The sequence below is a fragment of the Balaenoptera ricei genome, chromosome 8 (assembly GCF_028023285.1).
Source record: "Balaenoptera ricei isolate mBalRic1 chromosome 8, mBalRic1.hap2, whole genome shotgun sequence".
Lineage (NCBI taxonomy): Eukaryota > Metazoa > Chordata > Mammalia > Artiodactyla > Balaenopteridae > Balaenoptera > Balaenoptera ricei.
This window is the reverse complement of record NC_082646.1, coordinates 90,914,703-90,938,472: the sequence shown is the minus strand read 5'-3', so window position 1 is coordinate 90,938,472 and position 23,770 is coordinate 90,914,703. Positions and strand designations below refer to the sequence as shown.

The 23,770-nt window shown below is 48.4% G+C and overlaps 1 protein-coding gene across 7 annotated transcripts in view; it reads right to left on the bottom strand.

Annotated features, from left to right (window-relative positions):
* PRR5L (proline rich 5 like) overlaps positions 1-23,770 on the bottom strand; it is a 128,188-nt gene that overhangs the window by 11,451 nt on the left and 92,967 nt on the right. For all 7 annotated transcript variants that reach the window (XM_059931409.1, XM_059931408.1, XM_059931404.1 and 4 more), the window contains exons 5-8: positions 13,902-13,959; positions 8,642-8,733; positions 4,410-4,550; positions 75-201 (exon numbers count right to left, since the gene is read on the bottom strand). In XM_059931409.1, the coding sequence (XP_059787392.1) occupies positions 75-201; positions 4,410-4,550; positions 8,642-8,733; positions 13,902-13,959 (418 nt within the window). The remainder of the gene's footprint in view (positions 1-74; positions 202-4,409; positions 4,551-8,641; positions 8,734-13,901; positions 13,960-23,770) is intronic.

The following is a 23,770-nucleotide window of genomic DNA, read 5'->3' as shown; positions in this document are numbered from 1 at the left end:
ATCGGGGCTCGGTAAAACATAGCTGGTACCATTGCCACGGAAGCTCCTAGCGGCTTGAGAGCCGTGCCCCTTACCCAGTGTGTACGTGGGGCCTGAGACGCTGCGGTCCTCGCTGATGCCGAGGAAAGGAGAAACCACCTGCTTCACCAGCTCCTCCAGCTGCAAATAACCCTCGCTTGGGCCTGTGGGCTCGTGAACACTCTGGAAATAAACACCCAAGAGAGACAAAGGTCAGTCAAAGTCACGATGCCCAGCTGATTCTGACTGCCCTCCTACTATATTCAAGGCAGGCCGCATCCTTGTGGCTGAAATGAAGGACAGCCAGGACTGAAGCCTCAGGCCCTTGTCGTGGGTGGCGGTGATCGGCACTGCGCACGGAGAGCACCGTGGCCTCTGCGGTTGGATCCCACCCCGATGCCGGGCCCGTGGGAACTGTCCCCACCCCAGCTCCGGGGCTGAGGTCTGAATGGCTCCAACCACAGCACTCTCACCCTCCCTGTCACAATGACTGTTTCACAGCTGGCACACAGGCGCTTTAGATAAGCACTTCACGTGTATCAGAGCACAGAGGCCTCCCGACAACCCTCATCATCTGCCTTTTACACATGAGGAAAGTAAGACCCAGAAAGCTCATGTAACTTGCCCAGGGAAACACAGCTGGAAAGTGGCAAAAACCTGGGACTGGAACACAGGCTGCCTGGCTCCAAGCCCATCTTACTGCCCCTTGTTAATTAGCTAGAAAAGAAAGGGGGACAGAATATGGAGAAGTCCAGAAGAGTAGAAGAAAGGGAGTGTCATTGTGGAACTAGACACCCATTTAGCACCAAGATGAAGGATCAGTTCTAAAGCCCAGCGCGACAGGAGTCCTCAGAGCTAAAAGGAGCCAGAAAGTCACCAAGGTTTTCTAGAAAACCAGCAGACTCCAAGGGAATTCAATTTCTCGCTGGAAAGGCCTAGAAGCCACGTGCTCATGTTGAGGGGCTGCAGGGGAGCAGAGACAAGGCTCTGCGGGGCCTATGCTCAGCCCAAAGGGTTGTCCCATCAAATTCTCAACACGGAACAGATTTTATACCACCCTCACTTGAAAAGCGAAAACTCTCCACTGCACTGGAGTTTTGGAGGCTGGGCCACGAAGAGGGAAGGGCCAGTCCTACAGGCTGGAGATCGCTGGGTGAGGGGTAAGCCCCCAAGGAAACTGGCTGACGTGGTCCTTCGTCAGCTCCATCACCGTGCGAAGGAGGTGGCTGGGGGCAGTGGGAGGGAGGGGGAAGCTTAAGGAAACACAGAGGAGGCTGAGGAGGGGGCTATGGTGCAGAAGACTTGGAAGTTAGGGCTGGGAAGGGCTTGGAAAAGAAATGAAGAGAAAATGCGAATGGGGCTGCCTGGCGCTTGAAGGGGGTGATGAAGGGGAGACCACTTGGTGGTTTTTCACGCCCCCAGGTTCCAATACTGCTTAGCAGGAGGTGAAGCATTGGGAAAGGCCAGCAGTGGAAATAAGATGCTTCACACACAAATCTGCCCAAATGGAAGGGGCTCCTCCAGGCAGTAGAAGGGAAAGGGGAGCCTTATTCATGCACCCAGAGACCCACCCCCGGCCTCAAAAGTGGACCAGTTTCAGCCCCAAAACCACCTCGGTTGGGTTTCAGAGCTGAGGAAACTTTTTTTTCTCATTTTTTTATGCCTTGATATTTCTCATCTGCCTTCTCTCCCTAAGCCTCTCCCCCTCCACAATTCCTAAGCACTAAACAGAGAGGGATGACAGAATAAGGAAAAGAGGAAGAAGGTGGGAAGAAAAGGTTTAACTAACAAATGCATTGATTCGGAGCTGGATGGTTTTCTCCCTGGGCTGAGAACTTGACTTGCACACAGCCCTCTAGGAGGCAGCTGCCCTCAGCCCTTGGCCTGGCTGCTGGGCCGGCTACGTATCTGCAAGGCCCAGTGCAAGAGGAAAATGTGGGGTTCCTTGTTCAGAAATTGTTAAGAGTTTCCCGACGGCGACAGGAGAGAATTAAACCAAGCACGGGGCCCTGCTGAGACTGGGGGCCCTGGGGGACGGCCCGGCAGGGAGCACACCTGTTTGACTTGGCAGGTCCCCTAGGAAGGGACCATTCTAGGATGGTCTCAGACCTGTCTGCCCCTGCCAGGGGGAACCAGATCTCCACCGTGGTCAAAACCTCTGGCTCAGCCTCTTCCTGGACAGCCTAAGGACAGGAGCTCATGGCCCACAGCAGGAAAGTTTGAACCCCTTGTATATTTTGGGGAGGGGGGGGTTTGTTCAGGGACATTTTGGAAAAGCACTGGAAAAGGGAGAGATGGCCTGAGAAATGGCTCTTTTCTCCATATGAGTTAGGCAGGGAAAAACCAGCCCCAGATCTCATGGCGCTGTGGAAAGTAGGGGCCCAGGGAGAGAGCAGAGCAATTCTAACTACTGGGGCCTAAACTTCCCGCAGCGGGAATGGTCCCAGGGTAGTACAGCCTGCACGTTCCATTCAGATCCAGAAGCTGCCGCCCCTGCCACCCAAGGAGCTGGACCTGGACTGGGGAAAAACCTGCCTTTGTCACTGTCACACTCGCGCCTCTGGCTTCCTAGCTCCCAGAGTGTAGAAGAACATGGACCAGGGAACCAGTCCCAGGAGGCCCTCGGGGAAATGATGTCAAATGTCCTGTGTTAAACAGACCATCTCAGAAGCTCATGGGGCGGCTCCAAGTACCCTGGGAGACTGCAGGAGAGGAGGCAGTGGCAGCCGGGAAAGACTAGGTGGGAAGGTAGAAACAGCAAGAACTGAGGAATGGGTGACAAATCCAGCTCTCTCACAAATCAGTACATGACCTTGAGTTAGTTTGCCAACCTCTCTGAACCTCCATCTCATCTGAGAAATGGGAAAACAGAGACTGTTTCCTTGCCCGACTTCCCAGAATATAAATGGAAATGGAAGTGTGGAAGCCCAACTTTCCTTTCCTCATCTTCCTCTCCGAATCCCAAAGGGCTCCTTTTCTAGACTCCTTCTTTAGGACCCAAGCCCTATTTTATGCTTCACAGACCTGAGCTGCATACACATACTCTTCTATCCCCATGCCTTCTCCTTCCTTTTCATAAAAATACTTGACCTGGTATTCTAGCCAATGACACCCCCTCTCGTTCTGTTAGGTAACTCTTCCTCCTCTCTGACCGCAGGAAAGGGGGAGACGGCCCAGAAGGACGGCCCAGCTAGAGAACCGGAAGAAAACAGCAGCTGGTGGGGAGGGAGAGATCAGGGGTTCCACGCCTGACGTTCCACCCCTGCCGAGACAGCAGCCAGGGATCCTCACCAGCCTGACCAAGAATGAAACTGTCTTCCCTGAGGACGGGCTCAGAGCTGAGCATCTGAACTCGGTACAGAGGTCGGAGAGGCAAAGTAGCCACCTTTTTGGGGATGTCCTTAGGCCACAAGCCTTGTTTCTTGGAATTGTGCACCCCTATCCATAGAACTGGCCTCACGGAGGCCATGTGTATTCTATGTGATCCTACTCAAGGTTACAGCCGATTGCGCAAAGGGGAGTCATGTGGCCCGAGCTGGGCCAGTCAGTCTTTCCCCTGAGTGTACACAGTTCTAAATCTTACTACCTCGTGCTGCGGGACCTCAGGCAAACACATAAACCTCCTGGGTTTCAGTCTCCTCATCTGTAAGATGGCACTGACAACAGTGTCCAGCTCGTAAGGTTTGGATTATTTGATTCAGAAAGCGACACACTTTAAGTCCTTGGCCCATGCCTGGCAGGTAGCCGGGAGCCAGCCAGGGTTAGCTCATCTTCCTATCGTTGATTTAGAATTGGGATTAAGAGATGCTAGGCAATCATCTGGGTCATCTCTTGGTGGAAACATGCAAGCCGTGGGATGCCACGTTTATCGGTGCAAACCAAAGCACTGAACACAACTCTGCAGAGAGAGAGAGAGAGAGAGAGACCAAGTCCAAGAGGGCCAGGAGAGGCAGCGTCAGAGAGAAGCCAGGTGGACCAGACATGAGTAGAGACCAGTAAGTGGAGAGAGGCTGGCAGCTCTGTGGCCTGACGTGGTCTCACTTGTGGCTGTAGCCCCTGAGGACCTTTCCTGTGGGTTCCTGGTCTGGCTTGAGCTGGGATGCAGTGGGTTCTGGTCATAACTTACAACTCGAGGCTCCCTGACATGACAGGATGGGGGAGAAGGGTGTCCACTCCCTGAAGGACGGGACAGCGCTCCCCTTGCTCCCCCCGGGATCCCAGCACCCAGCACAGCGCCAGGGACCCTGACGGTGCACCGTGGACACACAGCAAATGGACAACTGAACTGGAATGTGACCGATGACACTAAAGGACACTAAACTGAGCCAGGGTGCTCTGGCCACAGGGCCCTTTCCCCCTCAACCTGCGGTGATGTCTCCGCCCGGCCTCACCTGCAGGATGAGCAACATCTGGATGATGGATGAGGGCAGCTGGGGCTGGGCCAGCAGCAGCAAGTCATCCAGCTTCACCTTCAGCAGGACCAGGTCGCGGAAGCCCAGCAGGGAGATCTGGCGGATGGTCAGCTCCTGGCCCTGGCAGGAGAGAGGCAGCAGCGTCGGGAGGTGAGAGAAGAAGCAGCGTCGGGAGGTGAGAGCTGGCGGGATCTGCCACCAACCACATGGGGGCCAGCAAAACAAGTGGATGGTTGGGGGGAACGAGGTGTCTGCAAGGCCCAGGGGGACTGTCAAATGGTCAAAGACTTGGCCCCTGTCCTTCAGAACAAAAGCTTCGTTTACGATAAGGTGTGACTCGCTGATTCAAAAAGATCCATGCACCCCAATGTTCATAGCAGCATTATTTACAATAGCCAAGACGTGAACACAACCTAAATGTCATAGACAGATCGCTGGATAAAGAAGGTGTGGTGTGTGTATATAAATACACACACACACACACACACACACACACACACACAAAGGAATACTACTCAGCCATAAAAAGGAATGAAATTTTGCCATTTGTAGCAACATGGATGAAACTGGAGGGTATTACGCTTAGTGAAATAAGTCAGACAGATAAAGACAAATGTTGTACCTTATCACTTATATGTGGAATCTAAAAAATAAAACAGACTAATGAATATAACAAAACAGAAACGGACTCATAGATACAGAGAATAAAGTAGTGGTTACCAGTGGGGAGAGGGAAGAGGGCAGGGGTAACACAGGGGTAGGGGATGAAGAGGTACAAACTACTAGGTATAAAATAAATAAGATACAAGGATATAGTGTACAGCACAGGGAATATAGACAATATTTTACAATAACTTTAAATGGAGTATAATCTATAAAAACATTGAATCACTATGCTGTACAACATTGTAAATTAATATTGTAAATCAATTATACTTCAGATAAGGTGTGACTCAACCTGCCTAGATGACCCAAAGATGATACAAGACACGTAGAGTGGGGGCCGTGGTGTGCTAGTGGTCAGGAAGGAGGAAGATGAGGAGAAACGAGAGGGAAGATCAACAGCGCTTCCCTACAGCCAAGGCTGCTTCCTCAGCTTCACCCATTCAATATTTGCTCACCTATCATATGCTAGGCAAAGAAGGAAATACAGGACCTGTTAGACTCTTCTGCAAATGCAAGAAATACAGGAAGAAAAATCACTGGGAAAGTAGAAGAAGGGGACTTGTTCAACCATGTAGGCTGAGGGCAGAGAATGAAAACAGTAATTAATCATCGTAAGAGCTGACCCTTACTAAGCTCTGACCATGTGCTAGGCTTGATTCTCAATATCCTAGATGTAAATGGCACATTTAATCCTCACGACCACCTCTGAGATAGATACTACCCTAAAACCCACTCCACAGATGAAAAACCCTACACCCAGACTGACAGGAATTTACCCAAGATAGAGCTGGATCTCAAACCTAAACTATTTGATTTTAGAGCTCCTAAAGTTTCCCAAAACAGAAAGGGAAAGGAGGGCCCATTTCCTGGACTCTCCTTTGCACATATACATACAGCACACAACAAAAATCACCTTGGTAGAGGTGAGGTATCACTAGGGTCTCCTCCCAAAGACGACATAGCTTCCCATCCCTCAAGTTGACCAAGGTTTAAGGAAGTTTTGCACTTCCTGCAACTCCTTAGGGTTTTACAGAAACATGGGCAAGAGTGGTCTTGCCATCCCCGCATCCCCCTGCCCTCCAGTCCCAAGAGATACACGCCACCCATGCTTCACAGGCTCAGTTTAACCACTCCTTGATTGCCTTCCCCAACCAGCTCCAATGACAGTGGTCCCCCCACTTTTCCCAAGGTCCTACAATTTCTATTCTTTGCACCACATCCCAGCACTCGGCACTGACTTTCTATCATCTCGTAGGTATCTGTGCCCTCGCTTCATCGCCAGGACTCCTTTCACTTTACAAGACAGAAAAAGGCAGGCAAAGTTCCACACCCTTGAACACAGTGGGCACGCAAACACGTTGTCCAGTGAGGAAGCAGGTCTCACACAGACACTTACACAGCGAGTTGTGAGAAGGACCCAGCTGGACTAACAGACACCTCTGGGGGTGTTACTACCAGTAGTAAGAGTCCCTAACTCAGGGGTCCTCAGAGTGGGGTGTCTGGACCAGCAGCAGCGCTTGGGAAATTGTGGGGGGGAGGGGCAGACAGGGGCAATAGCAACTCTTGCCAGATCTTAGAATTTTTCAAGAGAAGCAGGACAGTATCATTCTCAGACTCACGTAGCTGGGCTCCTGCCTGGATTTGAGGCTAAGAGGGCCCCTCTTGGCCCTCCAATGACTGTACGGGGCCATGCCCACTCAGATCCCTCCCTCCCCATTCTAAATCCATCCGGGTTTCCGCACCTTGGAGTTCCCTGCCCAAATGGTCCTAAGGGGGACCTAGGTCTACACCCCCTCTCCAGTAGGACTGCCAAATAAAGCAGAGGCTGTCCAGTTAAATTTGAATCGTTTTTTAGCATAAGTATATCCCAAATACTGCATTATTCATTGTTTATCTGAAATTTAACTCAGTATCCTGTATTTTTTTTTTTTTAGGTTCTTTTGTTGTTTTTTTTTTTTAATGCTTTCCTTTTTTTTTTTTAATTTTTATTTATTTATTTATTTTTAATTTATGGCTATGTTGGGTCTTCGTTTCTGTGCGAGGGCTTTCTCCAGTTGTGGCAAGTGGGGGCCACTCTTCATCGCCGTGCGCGGGCCTCTCACCATCGCGGCCTCTCTTGTTGCGGAGCACAGGCTCCAGACACGCAGGCTCAGCAACTGTGGCTCACGGGCCCAGCTGCTCCGCGGCATGTGGGATCTTCCCAGACCAGGGCTCGAACCCGCGTCCCCCGCACTAGCAGGCAGACTCTCAACCACTGCGCCACCAGGGAAGCCCAGTATCCTGTATTTTGATTTGCGAAATCTGGCAACCCTACCTCCCTGGTGTGTCTTCTTAAGACCCACTGTTGGCCGAGGAGTGAGTATTGCAGAGAAGGGAGAAGTCTGTGGACACAGGGAGTGAACCATCCACATAAATGCTTCAAATCCTCTCACAGGGGTGCAGGGTAGAGCTGAGGCTGGGATGAGAAGAGCAGTGTGCTGCAGGCCAGACGCTTCTACTGGAATTGTTAGGGGCAAACCTGAATTGGGAAAGGGACTCTGAAGGCACAACCTCCCAATTTTTAAATATTTGACATGTATTTAAAAGAATTCCAACTTCCTTTAAAATACCACTCAGAGCAAACAAAGCACGTGGGCCCTTACCTCTGGTACAAGGTAATTCCTACCTTTGCTAATGGCTGTATTATTGCAGCGCCCACGCCTGCACTTCAACAAACCTGATTACATATGATGTCTTAACCGCAGTGGGAGGAGCGTTCATGAGCACATAGCAGCATAAGCGTGTGACAGAGACATGTATTTTGGAGAAGAATATTTATTGGTCAGTCTGCCTGAGGGGCTGTCCATTCTGACCCGGCACTGACCAGTCCTGCTATTCGCCCCTTCAGGAAGGTAGAGGGAAACCAACGCAGGTGGTAGAATGAGCTGAGCTCACAGAATAAGAAGCGTAAGAGATGCTACTCGGTTTTACTCTAAATTCTTCCTTCTGCAGGAGATGAAACAGAGCTGTGCCTAGAAACAGGAAATGAGTTTGCCCAAACCCAGCTACTGATTCCAGGTCCACAGTTCTTTCTGTGACATCATGGGCCTTCTCGTATTCAGGAATCCCTTACAAAGGGCAAGGAACATTGTCCCTTTCCCACAGTTTGGGTGCCACAGAAAACATGCCGGAAAATTGTGCTTCAAAGAAGGGGGGGGGTGGAGAAAAGAAAGAAAAGGAAAGAAAAAGTCTCCTTCCTCCATCTTCCCTACTTCTGAAAAGTAAGAAGAAACAAACCACTCCAAGAATATACAGACATACTCAAAACCAAGAGGGAAGAGAGCGCCTACAAATTGCTAGGTATGCAGGCACTGTTCGTTGCTTGAGGTTAGATGCTGAATATAGAACAGAGTGGCCTTCCAAAGATGTCCGAGGTCCTGAGCCAGCTCAGGCAGCGCCCAATCCCCTGGTTTTCCCCCATTCGCTGGCAGGCCCCAGGGGGCAAAAGCCAAGGAATAAGACAGACTGCCCAGGCCGGCAGGAGGATGTTCCCCAGTAAGACTGACCTGAACTGGATAGAATATTGCCTGCAGGGTGGGGAGAGTCTCAGTGAAGAAGTGGTCCCAGACTTCAGCCAGAACCTCAATGCGATTTTCACCTACATGAGGGCGAGAAGATGGGAGGGGAGAAAGAAAGAAAAGAACTTGGTCATTACTTGCAGGAGAGGCCAGGAGACAGTTCCACGTCAAATGGAGCATGGGATGGTCGTGAGAGGAAGCTCATTACCTACTTTTGATCCAGAAGTGTTACTACAGTAAACATGGGATTGGATGGGAAAACTCGACCGAAAATATGCAAATATGTCTTCTCTCCCTTAATCCAGAAAAGGGAGCTGAATTTTGAAAAGCACGCCATAACTGCTATCATCACGAGAATGGTTACAACATTATCAGGCCCTCTGCTAGATTATTTATCTATAAGCTATCTCATGAGTAGATGCTATTACCCCATTTTACAGCTCAGACAGGCCAGGTATCTGGGCTCAAAGTCACATAGGTAGAAGGCCAAGCTGGGATTCCAGAACCCGTGCTCTTACCCATATAATCCAGAAAGATCATGTGCACAGTTATAAATTATTTTGTTTTTCATAATCACTAAGACACTGGCTTTTCAGTCTAGATTTGAGCTGTCACTTGAGAGAGACGGAAAGAGGGCTCAGAAACTATCACCTCCACCCACTGTAACCGGCAGGGCATTATTCTCTGAACAGTTGCCTGCAAAACATGGGACCCACCTCCTGACACTATGCCTACCCTCATCCCCCGGATCAGGAAGCCCGAGCCCTGGCCAAGCGCCACCCCCAGGCTAGATGGACATAGGTCACCCAACGCCACCGGAAGGCTGTTCCAGGGACTTTGCACCTGCAGGAAAGGCAGGCACTGGCAGGGCAGAGCCTGCACGGTGGCTGCTGTTTAATGACCTAGATAACAGAGCTGACTGGGCACTATCTCTGCTCAGCTGAGGCAGGGAAACTGGGTCAGCCAAGATTAGACCCTGAGAGATGCGTCTGGCAATGCACGGCCAGTTCCACTGAACTGATCTTGAAAGATTCATTTAGTGTTGTCCATCTATTAATGTAACGGACAACAAAAGCAGTGGCTGGGAGAGAAAACAGAACGAGGGCACGACTAGTAGCTAGCGGGGCCAAAGCTGCGCAGATTTTGAAAGGTCAGAGTGAAATACACTGGAGAGAAATGCAAACCCACAGCAGCCTCTACTTTCCCTCACCGTGTGCTAATTACGCATTGTTGGAATCGCTCATTTACTTCTTTCTCTGTCTCCTCCACTAGAATGGGAGTGAGGGCCCCGGCCCTGTCTGTCCTGTTCACCGTTCTATTTCTAGCACTTAGCCAGACACATCAGTAAATCAATGTTTGGCAATCTTTAAATGAATGAATGGCAAGTATTGAGTGCATAGGTTTTTGCAGATGCTGGGGCTGGTGAGTGGAAGGAGGTTACCTTTTAACCCAGATATGGGACAGGACAGAGCAGGACTTAATAGCTAGCTCCAACACTTTCCTTTGCTCTTCGATAAAGAAACCACAGCATAGGCAGCCTGGCTGGGGAGAGTCTGCTTCCTTCTTCTGTGTCTTCATCCTCTTCTGTATTCCCCTTGTATGTGACTTTTATTTCAGCCCCTCATGCTCACCATGCCCCCCTCTATGCCACAGGGCCTTTGCACATGCTAGTTCCTTTGGCTAGACTGTTCTCGCTCTCCTCTCTTTGCCTAACGTACATCTGTTTATCTTAATATTTTCAACTCCAGCATTACTTCCACAAGAAAGTCTCCCCCACTGGCCAAATCCCCCTATTATGGATTGTATTCTTAGTACTTGTCCCAGTTGGGGTTTTATATCTGATGGTGATTTGATTAATACCTGTCTCCACTACCAGGTAGTGAGGGCCTAGAGGACCTGTAATCCTATGAAGTTTTGTTCACCACTGTGTCCCCAGCACCTAGCAAAGTACCTGGTAAACAGTAGATAATCAGGGACTTCTCTGGTGGTGCAGTGGTTAAGAATCCGCCTGCCAATGCAGGCGACACGGGTTCGAGCCCTGGTCTGGGAAGATCCCACATGCAATGCAGCAACTAAGCCCGTGCACCACAACTACTGAGCCTGCGCTCTAGAGCCCGCGAGTCACAACTACTGAGCCCCCATGCCACAACTACTGAAGCCCACATGCCTAGAGCCCGTGCTCTGCAACAAGAGAAGCCACTGCAATGAGAAGCCCGTGCACCACAATGAAGCATAGCCCCCGCTCGTCGCAACTAGAGAAAGCCCGCGCACAGCAACGAAGACCCAACACAGCCAAAAAAAAAAAAAAAATAGTAGATAATCAATAAATGTTTGAATGAATGCATCAATCACCATTCTCTTTTCAAAGGTAGGCTAGTTCACTGCAGGGAGGAGGTCAGGAAGTCAAGAGGATGGTCTGAAATGTTAGGGCATCCTGGTGCCTAAAACCAAGGTGAATCCCAACACCTGGAGAGTGTATCTCAAAGGAGAAAAGGCTATGCAGGCTCCTTTATTGATGGCCCTTATCCTAAGTCTTCCATCACAAAGACAAGCAGAGGCCCTCCCGACTGGAAGGAAGTGACAGAGAAGCCTGATGCTCAGTGCTGGTGCCTACTTACTCCCCTTCACCTCCAAGATGGAATACTCATCAGCAGTGAAGTCATCCTTCAACCCGGCAGCAGGAAGGCGCCTCTCCTGGGAGCCTGGGTCTAACTGCCTGCTGCAAATTTCAGAGAGGAGTGGAGGTTTTGGAAAGTGTTCAGAGAAGACCATCAGAGAGACACAGGCTAACAAAGCAGAGTCGCCCCGGGAAGAAAGAGTTAAAGGAAGGAGGTGACTCCATCTCCAAGAACAGCCCACGAGTCAAGGCCTTAGCCCCCTGCAACGATGAAAGGGGTTTGGATGGGAGGTTCTAGATGACTGTCCTATAAAAACTGTCCTCTAGTTGCCACAGAAGTTTAGATCACCAGACAGGTATATAGAATAGGTATGAGAAACTTCTTTAAAGCCAAGGTCACTAAAGCTCTAGAAAAGATTACGGAAAGTAACAAGGCATATTCTGTCCACGAAAGTGCACCACATAATGAGGGGCTACTTCTGCCCCTTCTGCAGCCGTCAGGTAGAGGCGCTGTGTACAAGCCAGGTCAATAAAGTAAAGGTTGTTCAGTGATAGGATGGATCCAAAACTCTATTTTATAGCCAAAGAATCCTTTTATCCAAATAACATCTTTCTTGGAGTTATAACACACAAAATGAAAAAGTAGAGATGTTCTGGTTAAAGATGTGAAAGACCCTTACAGGTTCCCACCTGCCCGTTCACTGTGCAGAAAGAACCTTGCCACCCAGACCCCAGGACAAGAAGGGACCCAGCAAGAGCATCCCGGCCCACTGCTCTCTAGTCGTGCTTTGGGGCAGAAACACAGAACCTTGGATGCCCTTTGTTTATCCCATCTAGCTCTGTGCCTGAGTTTTCACTCTGAACGTAGCTATGTTGTCACTTGGATGACAGACAGTCAACTTTCCCTTTTAAGGGTCCTTGACGCTCTGGTTTTGCTCAGCATCTCTTTCATAATGCTGGCTTTCCGCATTTCCAGGAGCACGGAATAACTGCAAATGACTTACTACGATGTGGCCGGAGACCGAGCAGGCAGCTACCTTTCACACTGGTGTACTAGCCTCACTCCAACATGCAAAAGGGCCACGAAGCTCTTGTCAAAGCCAGTCACTCAAAAATAAGGCCTCGGGTTAGTGGGTATCTCTAAGGTTGAAAAAAATCTCAACGCAATTGCATTTGAGGGAAACAAGGCTGCAGGTTCAGTCAATTCTTGAATAGACAGAGGTTAATTTCAAACCTCTCATTTTCCAAAGGTTTGGTGAGCACTCACTGTGTGCTGGGCACTGGGGGTCAATTTCTCATTTTTCTTCCTACTTTGTCTTTCTAGGAGACCCTTCACTGGACACAAGTGTCTCTCCCAGGGAAGGGGAAGAAAAAAGGAATGACCTACTGCCTGATAAGTCTGAATCTAGACATAAACTTGACCTACAGATGGAGGTCTCTAGGCTGGAATAGGAAAAAAAAAAAAAAGAAGGGACCAGTTTGCTTACCTACTATGTGCCAGGTATGGAGCTACGCCAGTTATACTCCTTTTACTCCCTACGATCCCTAGTCCCATTTTACCATTTTAAACATTATTTTAGGGCTTCCCTGGTGGCGCAGTGGTTAAGAATCCGCCTGTCAATGCAGGGGACACGGGTTCGAGCCCTGGTCCGGGAAGATCCCACATGCCGCAGAGCGACTAAGCTCGTGCGCCACAACTACTGAGCCTGTGCTCTAGAGCCCACAAGCCACAACTACTGAGCCTGCGTTCTAGAGCCCATGAGCCACAACTACTGAAGTCCATGCACCCTAGAGCCCGTGCTCTTCAACAAGAGAAGCCACCACAATGAGAAGCCCGCACTGCAACGAAGAGTAGCCCCCGCTCGCCACAACTAGAGAGAGCCCGCGCACAGCAACAAAGACCCAATGTAGCCAAAAATAAGTAAATAAAATAAATTTAAAAAAAAAAATTATTTAAAAAAAACCAAGGCTCAAAGAAACGAGAAACTTGCCAAAAGTCAGCCAAGAAGTAGGTGATAAACTGCATCAGGATCCACATTGGTGGGAGCTGAGATTAGCCGTTGGTGGAGTCATGGGGTCGGCCGACTCTTGCCCTTGGCCACCTCCCAGATCCATTCAGTGCCTTTCTATCCTGTCAGCTCGACTCTAGCATCTTCTAAGGCTGGGACATTTTTCTTTGTTTATTAAATCAGCCCCCATCGAGCAGGTGCCTGCCTAGCCTCCTGTCCCTCAAGTGGGTTGGCCTCCTGACATGCACCACCTCAAGAAACAGGATTATACAAAGGCCAGTAGGAAATAGCCTGGATCAAACCAGACGGAACAGCATGGCAGGATCTGCGGTATAAGTTGTCCCTTCAAAGGAGACCACCAGCATGCATCCCAAGAAAACCCCCCTTAACGGGGTCTCCAAAGAGGCCACCCTAACTCCCCCTCAGTTCTCAAAACGCAGTCTGACTTGCACCGCTGGGAGTGGCTAACTCAGGCGGAAATGCTGTCCCCCTAGCTGGAGAAGGGGCGGCCAGGGCGATGCACGCGCTTGGAGCCTGCCTCCCTGGGACAGAAGCATTCCAGCTGTCCAAGCATCAAAGGCTGAGTCAGAGGCCCGTCAGACGGGGGCTGCCTTGTACTTGCCTTCACACAGCTTAATCTTCTCCTCCACAAACAGCAGTCCTTTTGCTAGAAGCTGGTTCTGCCGAAAGAGAACAAAGGACACAAGAGTTGGGCTACTTCACCGCGTGACAAATCCAGGTCCACTCCCAGTGGGCGAGGGCACAGGGTTCCAGGCACTCGGGCACTGCTCATGCCTCCAGGCTGAAGAAGCCTTCTATCCTCTAGGAAGGCCGAGGCTTCCGGAGGCATCAGTGAGACAGCCCGAAGCAAAGGAAGGAGATGAGAGCCAAACCCAAGTGCCACCCCCATCCCTCCGACCAGGGAATGGGCTGCCCCAAGCTTGGCTGAATTCTCTGGAAGGACTAGGGTAGACACCCAATGTCCTTCAAGCTCTTCATGTAAAACTCAGAAAAGGGAGCATGGAGGCAATGGGAAATTATGCAGAAATAATGGATTTTTTTTATAAAAATGATTTTTTATAAAAATGATAAATCTCTCACGCTAGCATGAAAGAGACTGCCTGCAAGACTTTAAGCAGCAGTGAGTGTGTGTCCGTCAATGGGCGTGTGCGTGGGAAAGTTGTGGAAAGAGGGAGTAAGAGGAAGTCCCTTTGCAATTACAACTAACAACCGCTGAGTGTTTTGCATGTATCAGAGGGTTTATATTCTTCATCTCATCTAATTCTGACCCCCCCAATAGTCCGGTCAAGTTGGTGCCATTACCCTGACTTTACTGATGGTCGGGGAAGAGGCTGGAACGCAGGACACAGAGCTGGTCTTCTTGGCTCCACAGCCACGTTCTGTCCACTCTGCTTTGCTGCCTTCCAGCGAGTCTTCCCACCCAGACCCCTCCTTCCCTCAGAAGGCTACAGCTGGTCCCACACGACGCGGGCAGCCTCTCCAAAGGCCACAGAAGCTCAGAGAGTAAGGATGCCTCCCCACTCACCTCACATTCCTAGATTAGCAAAGGCCTATGCTTACAGGATAGGGGACACACAGTGGTATATATCCTACCCAAAACCTAATGCGTTTCTTAGTACTCTCTTTTATAAAACCCTAAAACCCTGTTACAGTGATGATGGGAGCATACGTGGCAGAGAAGAAAGAACCTGGACATCAGACAGGAGTTCAAGTCCCAGCTCAGCTACTTTCTAGCTGTGTGATCTTGGACTTCATTTCCCTGAGTTTGAGTCCCTTATCTACAAAATGGCATCACAACAGCAATATCATTAAGTTCTTATAATAATTAATCATTATAAATACACACACACACACACACACACACACACACGGTGTTTTATGTTCCCAGTAATCTGTGGAAATGGGTAGTGATGACAAGAGTTGCTCTTTTAGCCCAACTATCTTCACAAAAGGAGTGGGAGGTAAAGAGAGTCAGTAATGAATGGACCTACATCAAATATATTAAAGTATTTGATCAAAGGTACTATCACATTCCTGTGACTAATACATATACACCAAATTTTATAGATCCTATTAAAATTCACAAGCTATAACCTAATTTAAAAAGTAATTGGCCACCATTTAGTTTCAAGATGGAGCCCCAACTCAAAGTTAGAGTGACATCCTATAGGAGTCTACCGACTTTGTTAAAGGAAAAAAAAAATCGATTCCTTTACTAGGAATCATGGAACAGACAGGTACTTAAGGTGAAACTCTGTGTTCTCTACCTTCTAGCCAAGCACATGAATCCCAGCAGCAAGAAAACACCACAGCACCAAACTGAAACGATCCAAGACTTTGTGCCAGCTGAGCTGGGCAGGAATGGATGGGGGAGGTGTTTCCAGATGGCAGTCACTCCCCCTGAATGGTTCTGAGCAAAAATCCCAATTGAGGTCTGAAGTGTCTGCCCGGGTCCCTTTCACTGGACCAGATGAGGGCCTCAGGGAGTCCCCTTGGCACTCCACGCAAGGACTCCTGATGCATTGCTCTCTGTCACCACCCTTACTGCCAACACTGACACCTCAGACTTCTTCCAAAACATCTACAAACCCTCCTTAATTTCATGTTTCCGAGATGCACCTACAAATGCAAGAGATACTCCTCCCTACAATGCAGGCTTCATAATTTTGTTCGATCACTGTAATAATCTACATTTTAAAGGTGTGGGGGGCTAACCAAGGTCCTGAGAGAAATAAAAGCCTAGTCCAGGTTATATCATGAGTTAACAACGGAAATTAATTCAAACCCTATATCCAATGTGTTAGGATTTTAGGTCCTTAGGAGTGAGGACCACTTAACTTAGTCCTCCTGGCTCTGAGAACAGTGCCTAGAACATAGTAGAAGCTAATAAATATTGCATATATATTGCCTGTTTTGATGCTACAGACCATTTTTTGGTTTTAAGAAATCAAGATAAGAGATAGAATATTTGTAAGAGGAGAGAAAGTGATATCGGTCCTTAAAATTCGAATACCCCTGTGCATTTGTACATCTTGCTCTTATTTTACAAATGGCATTTATTTTCATTTATAAAAACTACTTTGCATCTTAAGAGATAAACTTTTATAAGTGGCCTAGGTTCTCCTTCCTCCTCTTTTCTATGTCTTCCCCCTTCAAGGAGACATTTGGGGCAAAAATAATTTTTTTTTCTAGGAGAAGTTATTTGTGTACTATGGAGAAATGGAAAACATTCATTTTAAAATTTCTCATGATACACGGCATAGAAATTCTGTAGCTTAGACCAAAATAACAGTAACAAAAACTTAAAAGGGGCCTTAAGAATCATCTAGTCATTCTCCCCAGCCCTGTGGTCCAAATCAATTGGTCACATACAGTTTCAATCATTTTTTTTAAAATTTATTTATATTTATTTTTGGCTGTGTTGGGTCTTCGTTTCTGTGCGCAGGCTTTCTCCAGTTGCGGCGAGCGGGGGCCACTCTTCATCGCAGTGCGCGGGCCTCTCACCGTCGCGGCCTCTCTTGTTGCGGAGCACAGGCTCCAGACGCGCAGGCTCAGTAGTTGTGGCTCACGGGCTTAGTCGCTCCGCGGCATGTGGGATCTTCCCAGACCAGGGCTCGAACCCGTGTCCCCTGCATTGGCAGGCAGATTCTCAACCACTGCGCCACCAGGGAAGCCCCTCAATCATTTTTAGGTGGACATATTTTCCAGGAAGCTAAAGCACCTTTCAAAAGCATCTTGAAAATGTTTATACCCCTACGCTTTGTAGGTTTTGCTCTTATTTTACAGTTGAATAAGCTGCAGCTAGAAGTACGGTCTCCATCTTTTACTTGGCACGTGCTAAGTGAGTTAGGATCTTTTGGGCCAGCCTGGCTCACAGCCCCACTTCTCTGGAGAATCGCATGCTACCGACGCAGTGGTGCTTTGCCCCATCTTGCATGCTCGAACCATTTGAATCCAGCCTGCATCTTCAGCTTAGCTGATTGGCTTGGTGCCTGCCCTCCACCCGACCTGGGTCTCAAACTGAGCCAATCATTTTCTCCCCTGGGAATCTGTAGTCACACAGGCCCCCTGTGCCCCAAAGGGCCCTGTAATCCTGAGGGCCCGGTGCTCTGAAGGGTCTCATGCTTGGGGTTTAATGCTCTGCAGTTGCCATCTTCATTTCTTAACAGTTTTAGCTTTGAATCTGTGTTTTGTTAAGTGAAGCCCGCTGGGGAAACGGAACACACCCCAGGGGCTCAGCCTCAGCTCACTCATGGTCCTGCCTTCTACAGTCACCCCAGGAGGGGTTTTCAGGGCCCTGCTCCCCACCCCCTGCTGCTTCCCACCCTGCTGGTCTCCCTTGCCCTGCCCCACCACTGCCATCGTTCTATTCCCAAGGTGGTGACAGGGTTGCGTCGGCAGGGGCCCAGGCCCTGGTGCTCTGCGGCATCTTGGGAAGAGGCCTGATGGCAGCCCCCCCTCCCTGCCCTGGGCTGGCAGAGCTCTGGTTTGAGTGCTGATGACTCGGCTGGGGGCCTCTCGACCACCCCTGAGCTATGTACCCAGAGCATGAAGGTTACAGTCTCTTGGGGGCCCCCTGTCCACGACGGGTTGTGGCCACAGATCCATGGGAAGGGGAGTGCCTTCCTCACCCTGGTGGGAGCCGCATTTGCATTCTGCACTGGGCCCTGCAAATTACAAAGCCCACCCTGTCTGCTGGTCACTTCACCTAAGGACACGCCAACTGGACATCTGTGGGACTTAAGGCTACTGAGACCTAAAAAAAAGAAAGAAAAAAGAAAAGAAAACCAGCCTCGATTTAGACAGCTATCTTGCGTTGTTTGTCTTTCGAAGTGTCTGTTCCCTCTGGCCTCACCTGCCAGTATTCCCAGCCCCAGACAAACGCCTGACTCTGGAAGGTGCTGAGAAAATGTATGGGAGCGGAGCTGGAGAAGTTCCTGACTTTTCTCTTGTCCCACTCCCTGCCTGATGGCACCAACCGCGTCACCTCCCCCGCCCAAAGGCTTCAAGCCAAAAAACATTACAAGTTAACATTACTAGTTAACATAACCAGCTAACATTACTAGTTACATTCAGTAGCAGCCACCTAGGAAATGGGCCCATTGTTACTTAACGCAGTCCCCATAAATGAACTTGGACGGGGAACACACAGCACTCTAAGGAAGTGGCAGAGGATCCGGAAGTAAAAAACAGCTGACCTATCTGTTTTTATTAAGACATCGAAAATGGGCTGCCGACAGAAGAACAAGCCTCAAAGGAAAAATGCAAAAAAACACGGATGTCTGTGGAAAGGCATCCAAAACCATGCAGCCTTCAGTGGGTTGGAAAGACCGAGCTCATCCTGGGTAATCACGGAGGGTGGGCAGGAGGAGGCGAGGAAGGCAGAGGAGAGGGTGGGCCGCTGTAGTGCAGGGCTTGTCAATGTCAACCACCTGCACCTCCAGTCAAGCAAGCTCATCCTTAACCCGGCCAGAAGGACTCAGGAAAATGGGGAACCAACAAGCTAGGGGGCGAGGAGAATGATGCTATTCCCACACAGGGTAGGAATTCTGTAAATGCTTAAGGCTGCTAGCCACCTGTAGCTTCTAATGCTTTAGCAGTGACGATAATAATGAGAATACAAAGCATGACGGTGGAGTTTTTTATTCGTTTTTACTCTTTGTCAGGCACTGTATTATACCCTTCTCATGCATTATCTCACTTTACCTTTGCCACAAACGTATCCCCTTTATACAGATGAAGAAACTGAGGTTCAGAGAAGCAACTAGCAAATGGGAGACCAGAATTTGCACCCAGGTTGGCTGGAATCCAAAGCCCAAATCTTTCCCCCAGGATATTACTCTGGTTTACTTCAACAATGATTAAAAAAATACTAAGGTGAACAGCTATCATTCATTCACTGCTCACTTTTTGTACAAAGCACTTGATATACGTCATCTCATCTAGTAACTGCATCAACCTTTTGAAGTAGATACTATGATTACAACTAGATTACCACTAAGAAGACTGAGGTTCAGAGAGGTTAAGTAACATGCCTACAGTCACACAGCCAGTAAGTGTTGTAGCAAGGACTGGGATCCAGACCTTCCTGGCAGAAAGGCTGGTGCTTTTAGGCATCACACTCTTCTGCCCTATCAGTTGGAGAGGTTTTCAGTGCCCTTGCCCACAAGGGAAAGTAGACGAGATCCATTCGGTTCAGATACTGGGGGAAGTTGGCTTGGCAATTTCAGGCCATGTAACTGGGTTCCACCAAAGCTTCCATCCAGCTGGGTCATTGCTGCTGCCCAATCCTGCTACTAGCTTCTCAACTTCCGCCTCTCCAAAAGTACTTTCCTGGGGTCTCCCTCTCCACTACCATATGTGATGTCTGGCAAGGCATACACCTGGCTCCCAGGTGGATGCTATTCCCAAATGAGACATTCTTTCCCATCCCAGAGGTGTCTGGCAGCATGTCACTCTGCCTACTGAGAACTTGTATTAACCAATAATTCCATTCTAGGCATTTGTTTCCAGGGATAGCAATGTCTGCAAAAGTTGCTGTTGTTGGCACCAAGCCAGTGACAGAAATCATGGGCCACCTCCATTTTTTTTCTCTTCTGTAACTTTGAAAGTACAGCCATCATCTCTTAGGATGTCTACATTTCCTGTGAACCTGGATGCCTTCCTAGATAAGCAACAAAGAGTCTTATACACACAACTCACCCCCCAGGACCAGAGAGTTCTTAATAAACCAGTCCTGGGGTGTGTGTGTGGGTGTGATGAGACCAGAGAGAAAGCCCCAGATGGTGAATGAAGAAAATTTGAAAGTTGGTACAAGTTTAATCTTCATTTAGCACCATTTCACTGGTAAAAGGGTAAAATTCACTAAAAGGGTGAATTTGGGCTTTTTTCAAAGTTATTTTACAAGGAAGCAGGAAAATAGTCCCATGTCTGTTTTGCTGGATACTAAAAAAATAAAATAAAATAAAATTTAAAAGCACTGAAATTTCTCTTCTCTGGGGTTTTCAGGGGATATCTTCAGGGCATTTTTAACATTTAAAGTATAATCCAAAAGATTTTCTTCTGTGGCCAGATGGCCTGGGTTTGATCTCCGCTCTACCTTTTACTAGCTGTATGATTGTGGATAACCTTCCTTTACCCAGGTTCAGCTGCAGTATGTGCTAAACGGTAATAATGAATTTTCCTCACCAGCTGTCAGGAGGAATACATGACTTAGTGCAGGAAGGATGCTTAGAGCAGTTCTCAGACTTGAGCACACATGAGAATCACAGAGGACTTGCTAAAACACAGGCTGCTGGGCCACAGTCCCCTCAGTTTCTGACTCAGTTCATCTGAGGTGGGGCCTGAGAATTTGCTTTTCTGACACATTCTCAGGTGATGCTGAAGACGCAGGTCCAGGGACCACACTTTGAGAACCAGCCGCTCAGAACTGTTGAACAATGCCTGGCACATAAATGCTTGAAAATATTAGCTGTTGTTACAATGATGGTTATTTTTGTCTTCCTTATAGCTGTGAAACAGCCTCCGAGAAAGGTCGCCCGTTGCTTTCCAAGTCTAACAAATATTTCTCAGACCTCCCACCTCGGTCTTTACTTCTTGTGGCCACTGAGTTGCTGCACGTTTCCACGTATTTGGATGTTTCCACTTTTCCAGCATCTACCCCTGCCTTCCATCCCTCCCCCCAATGGTTCCCTAAACCTGTCTCCTGCCATTTCCGGCCTAGTCTACTTGGAAGTCACCCAATTTCATCCATAATGGGTTCCTGAAAACACATACCCATGTGGACCTAGACACTTACATGATATCAGGGGGAGTTCTGTTCCCACAGAGCCAAAAAGGATGATAAAATCCCTAATTACACCTCATTTCCAGAGCTAGTCTTCAGGTGATATATTTGCAGCATTTGGTACCTACATGTTCCCTCCTTAACAACTGAATGTGTAATAACCTCAGTCCAATGAGGCTGCAGAGTTGCCATTTCAGCATACCCCTTGATTTCCATCCTTCTCTCAATTATATTAAGATCTGGGGTTATCAATTTCAAGACTCATTTTTCCATTTATCTTCATAAAATTGGAGGAAAGTCCAATAAAAATATTCAAATAATTGCATAAAATTCAAGTAACTGCCGAGGAGATTAAGTATGGCAAAGAGGGCAGCCTGAAACATCCAGGGGTCCTCTGGCAGCCCCCAGACTAGCACCTTTTCTCTCCCCTCTCAACAGCCAAGGGGGGCTTTAGGCCACCCCAATGTTCACAGACACCCCAAGGCCTCTCTTCCAAGTACTGGCCAAATCCAAGATGCAACTTCTAACGACCTTCTCACCTAAAGACATCATCCTCTCCCCTCTTGCCTGTCTCCTCACTGGAGCCCAGCTCCTCTTGTTCAAAGCCCCTCTGTATACTGGCCCCAATTTTACCTTCAAAGCAGAGTATACGGGAATTGTGCCTTACTACCTTCTGCCCACCTAATTATCTCTTTTCCCATTTTGGGAATCCCGTTTGTTTTAGAAACCTTCCCAGGTGGATTAAAGAAGATTGTTATTTAGTAATCTTAAAGAATTAAGATAATCTTTAAGATTATTATTAATCTTAAATAATAAGATTATTGTTAATAATAAAGATGAATAATCTTAAAGAATAGTAAAGATTATTCTGGGCCTGTTTTTGAGCCTTTACCATCCACTCAGGGTTTCAGTTAACACGGTGCTGTGTGTTCCCTATACGGATGCGTCTACCTCCCTTCACTTCAGTTTCAAACTCCATGGTGACCAGGATGCTTCCGTGGGTCTCTCCTTCAGCTCCCTGCCACATGCCACATGCCCTTAATGAATCTTCTCTGATAATGATGAGCTAAGGGGATAGTGGCCTCTTGTGACTGCCACCGATACGAGCAGTAGATGGAAACCTTTACATCAAACCTTTACATCATCTGTGCCCTACTGACAAGCATGGTGGTCACATTTCCCCTTTTCTTAGGTACTATCTTATTCAAAGCCACTGACTACACACTGAGTCTCTGTATCAAGCAAAACTCTAGTTCCACCAAAAATAATTTAACTTTCTGGGCTTGGGGAAAAGCTTTCAATAGACACAACACAGCCAGCAGATGCAGAAGCACAGAAAGTATGATCTGCCACCTCTCCCATCCCCATGCCCCGAACCACCAAGGCACCTAATCAGGTAAGAGAAAAATGAGCATTTCCTGTCAACCATTTCCAAAGATAAAAGAAACCAATTATCCCGCAGAGCTGTCTCTAGGATATAGAGTTCCTGTCGGAAACCCCAATTTTCCTTCCGGGTGCAATTCAAAACAGACGGAGGAAAAGGGAAAATCAATACTGGAAATGTCAAAGATTTTTCTGGCCACTGTCTTATGGAAATCTATCTGTGCTTTTGTCAGTCAAACAGCCTGTCTTCTCTGTGTGCAGACACAAGATAAGCACCATCTTTCCGCCTGCTCTGCCCCTGCCCTCACCTCGGGTCATTTTCATTATTCTTCACTGAAGACAACCTTTCTGTGAGTCTTTCTTCAAAGCTGCAAAATGAGAATGTTCGCTTTCAAAAGCGGAGCCACGTGGGGCTTCCCTGGTGGCGCAGTGGTTGAGAGTCTGCCTGCCAATGCAGGGGACACGGGTTCGAGCCCTGGTCTGGGAAGATCCCACATGCCGCGGAGCAAATGAGCCCGTGAGCCACAATTACTGAGCCTGTGCTCCGCAACAAGAGAGGCCGTGATAGTGAGAGGCCTGTGCACCGCGATGAAGAGTGGCCCCCGCTTGCCACAACTGGAGAAAGCCCTCGCACAGAAACGAAGACCCAACACAGCCATAAATAAATAAAAAATAAATAAATTAAAAAAAAAAAAAAGCAACCTTCCGGTATTCTCAAAAACAGAAAAGGGGAAAATTATTAAAAAAAAAAGCGGAGCCACGGTGATGCCTTTTACAATTAGTAATCTCTGGGGTGGCGGGTCTGGGTCCCAGGAGACAGACTTCATTGCTGAGTCCAGATGTCCAGGCCGGGGGGCGGCCATCTCATCCTCCACACGGAGGAACCCACTCGTCACCTTCCCCAACAGCCACGTCCATGGCATTTGGGTCTTACCTGCCCACACCCCTGGTTCCATTCCTCACTTGTCCCCAGACCTTCCTCTCTCCTGCTTGCTGGAGGAATGTTCTTTCTGGAGCCCGTTCTGACTTTCCCTCTTGAAACTACCTCTGATAGTTGAGTGTGAAGGCTAAGGTCACCTCTATCAGCCTTGCCTCCTGGATTTCCCTCTTCATCTGAAAAGCTCTTCTTGGTGTGGCTTTGAAACCACCCCATTTTCAAGGGTGCCTAGCGAAGGACTTTCCAAACCTGAGTCTCTCTTGAACCACCTTCACCACTTGGTCACAGCCAGGGCCACGTACACTATTATTCTTTGTATACTATTTTTCTTCAATCGATCCACTTTTTAAAAACATAAATATGT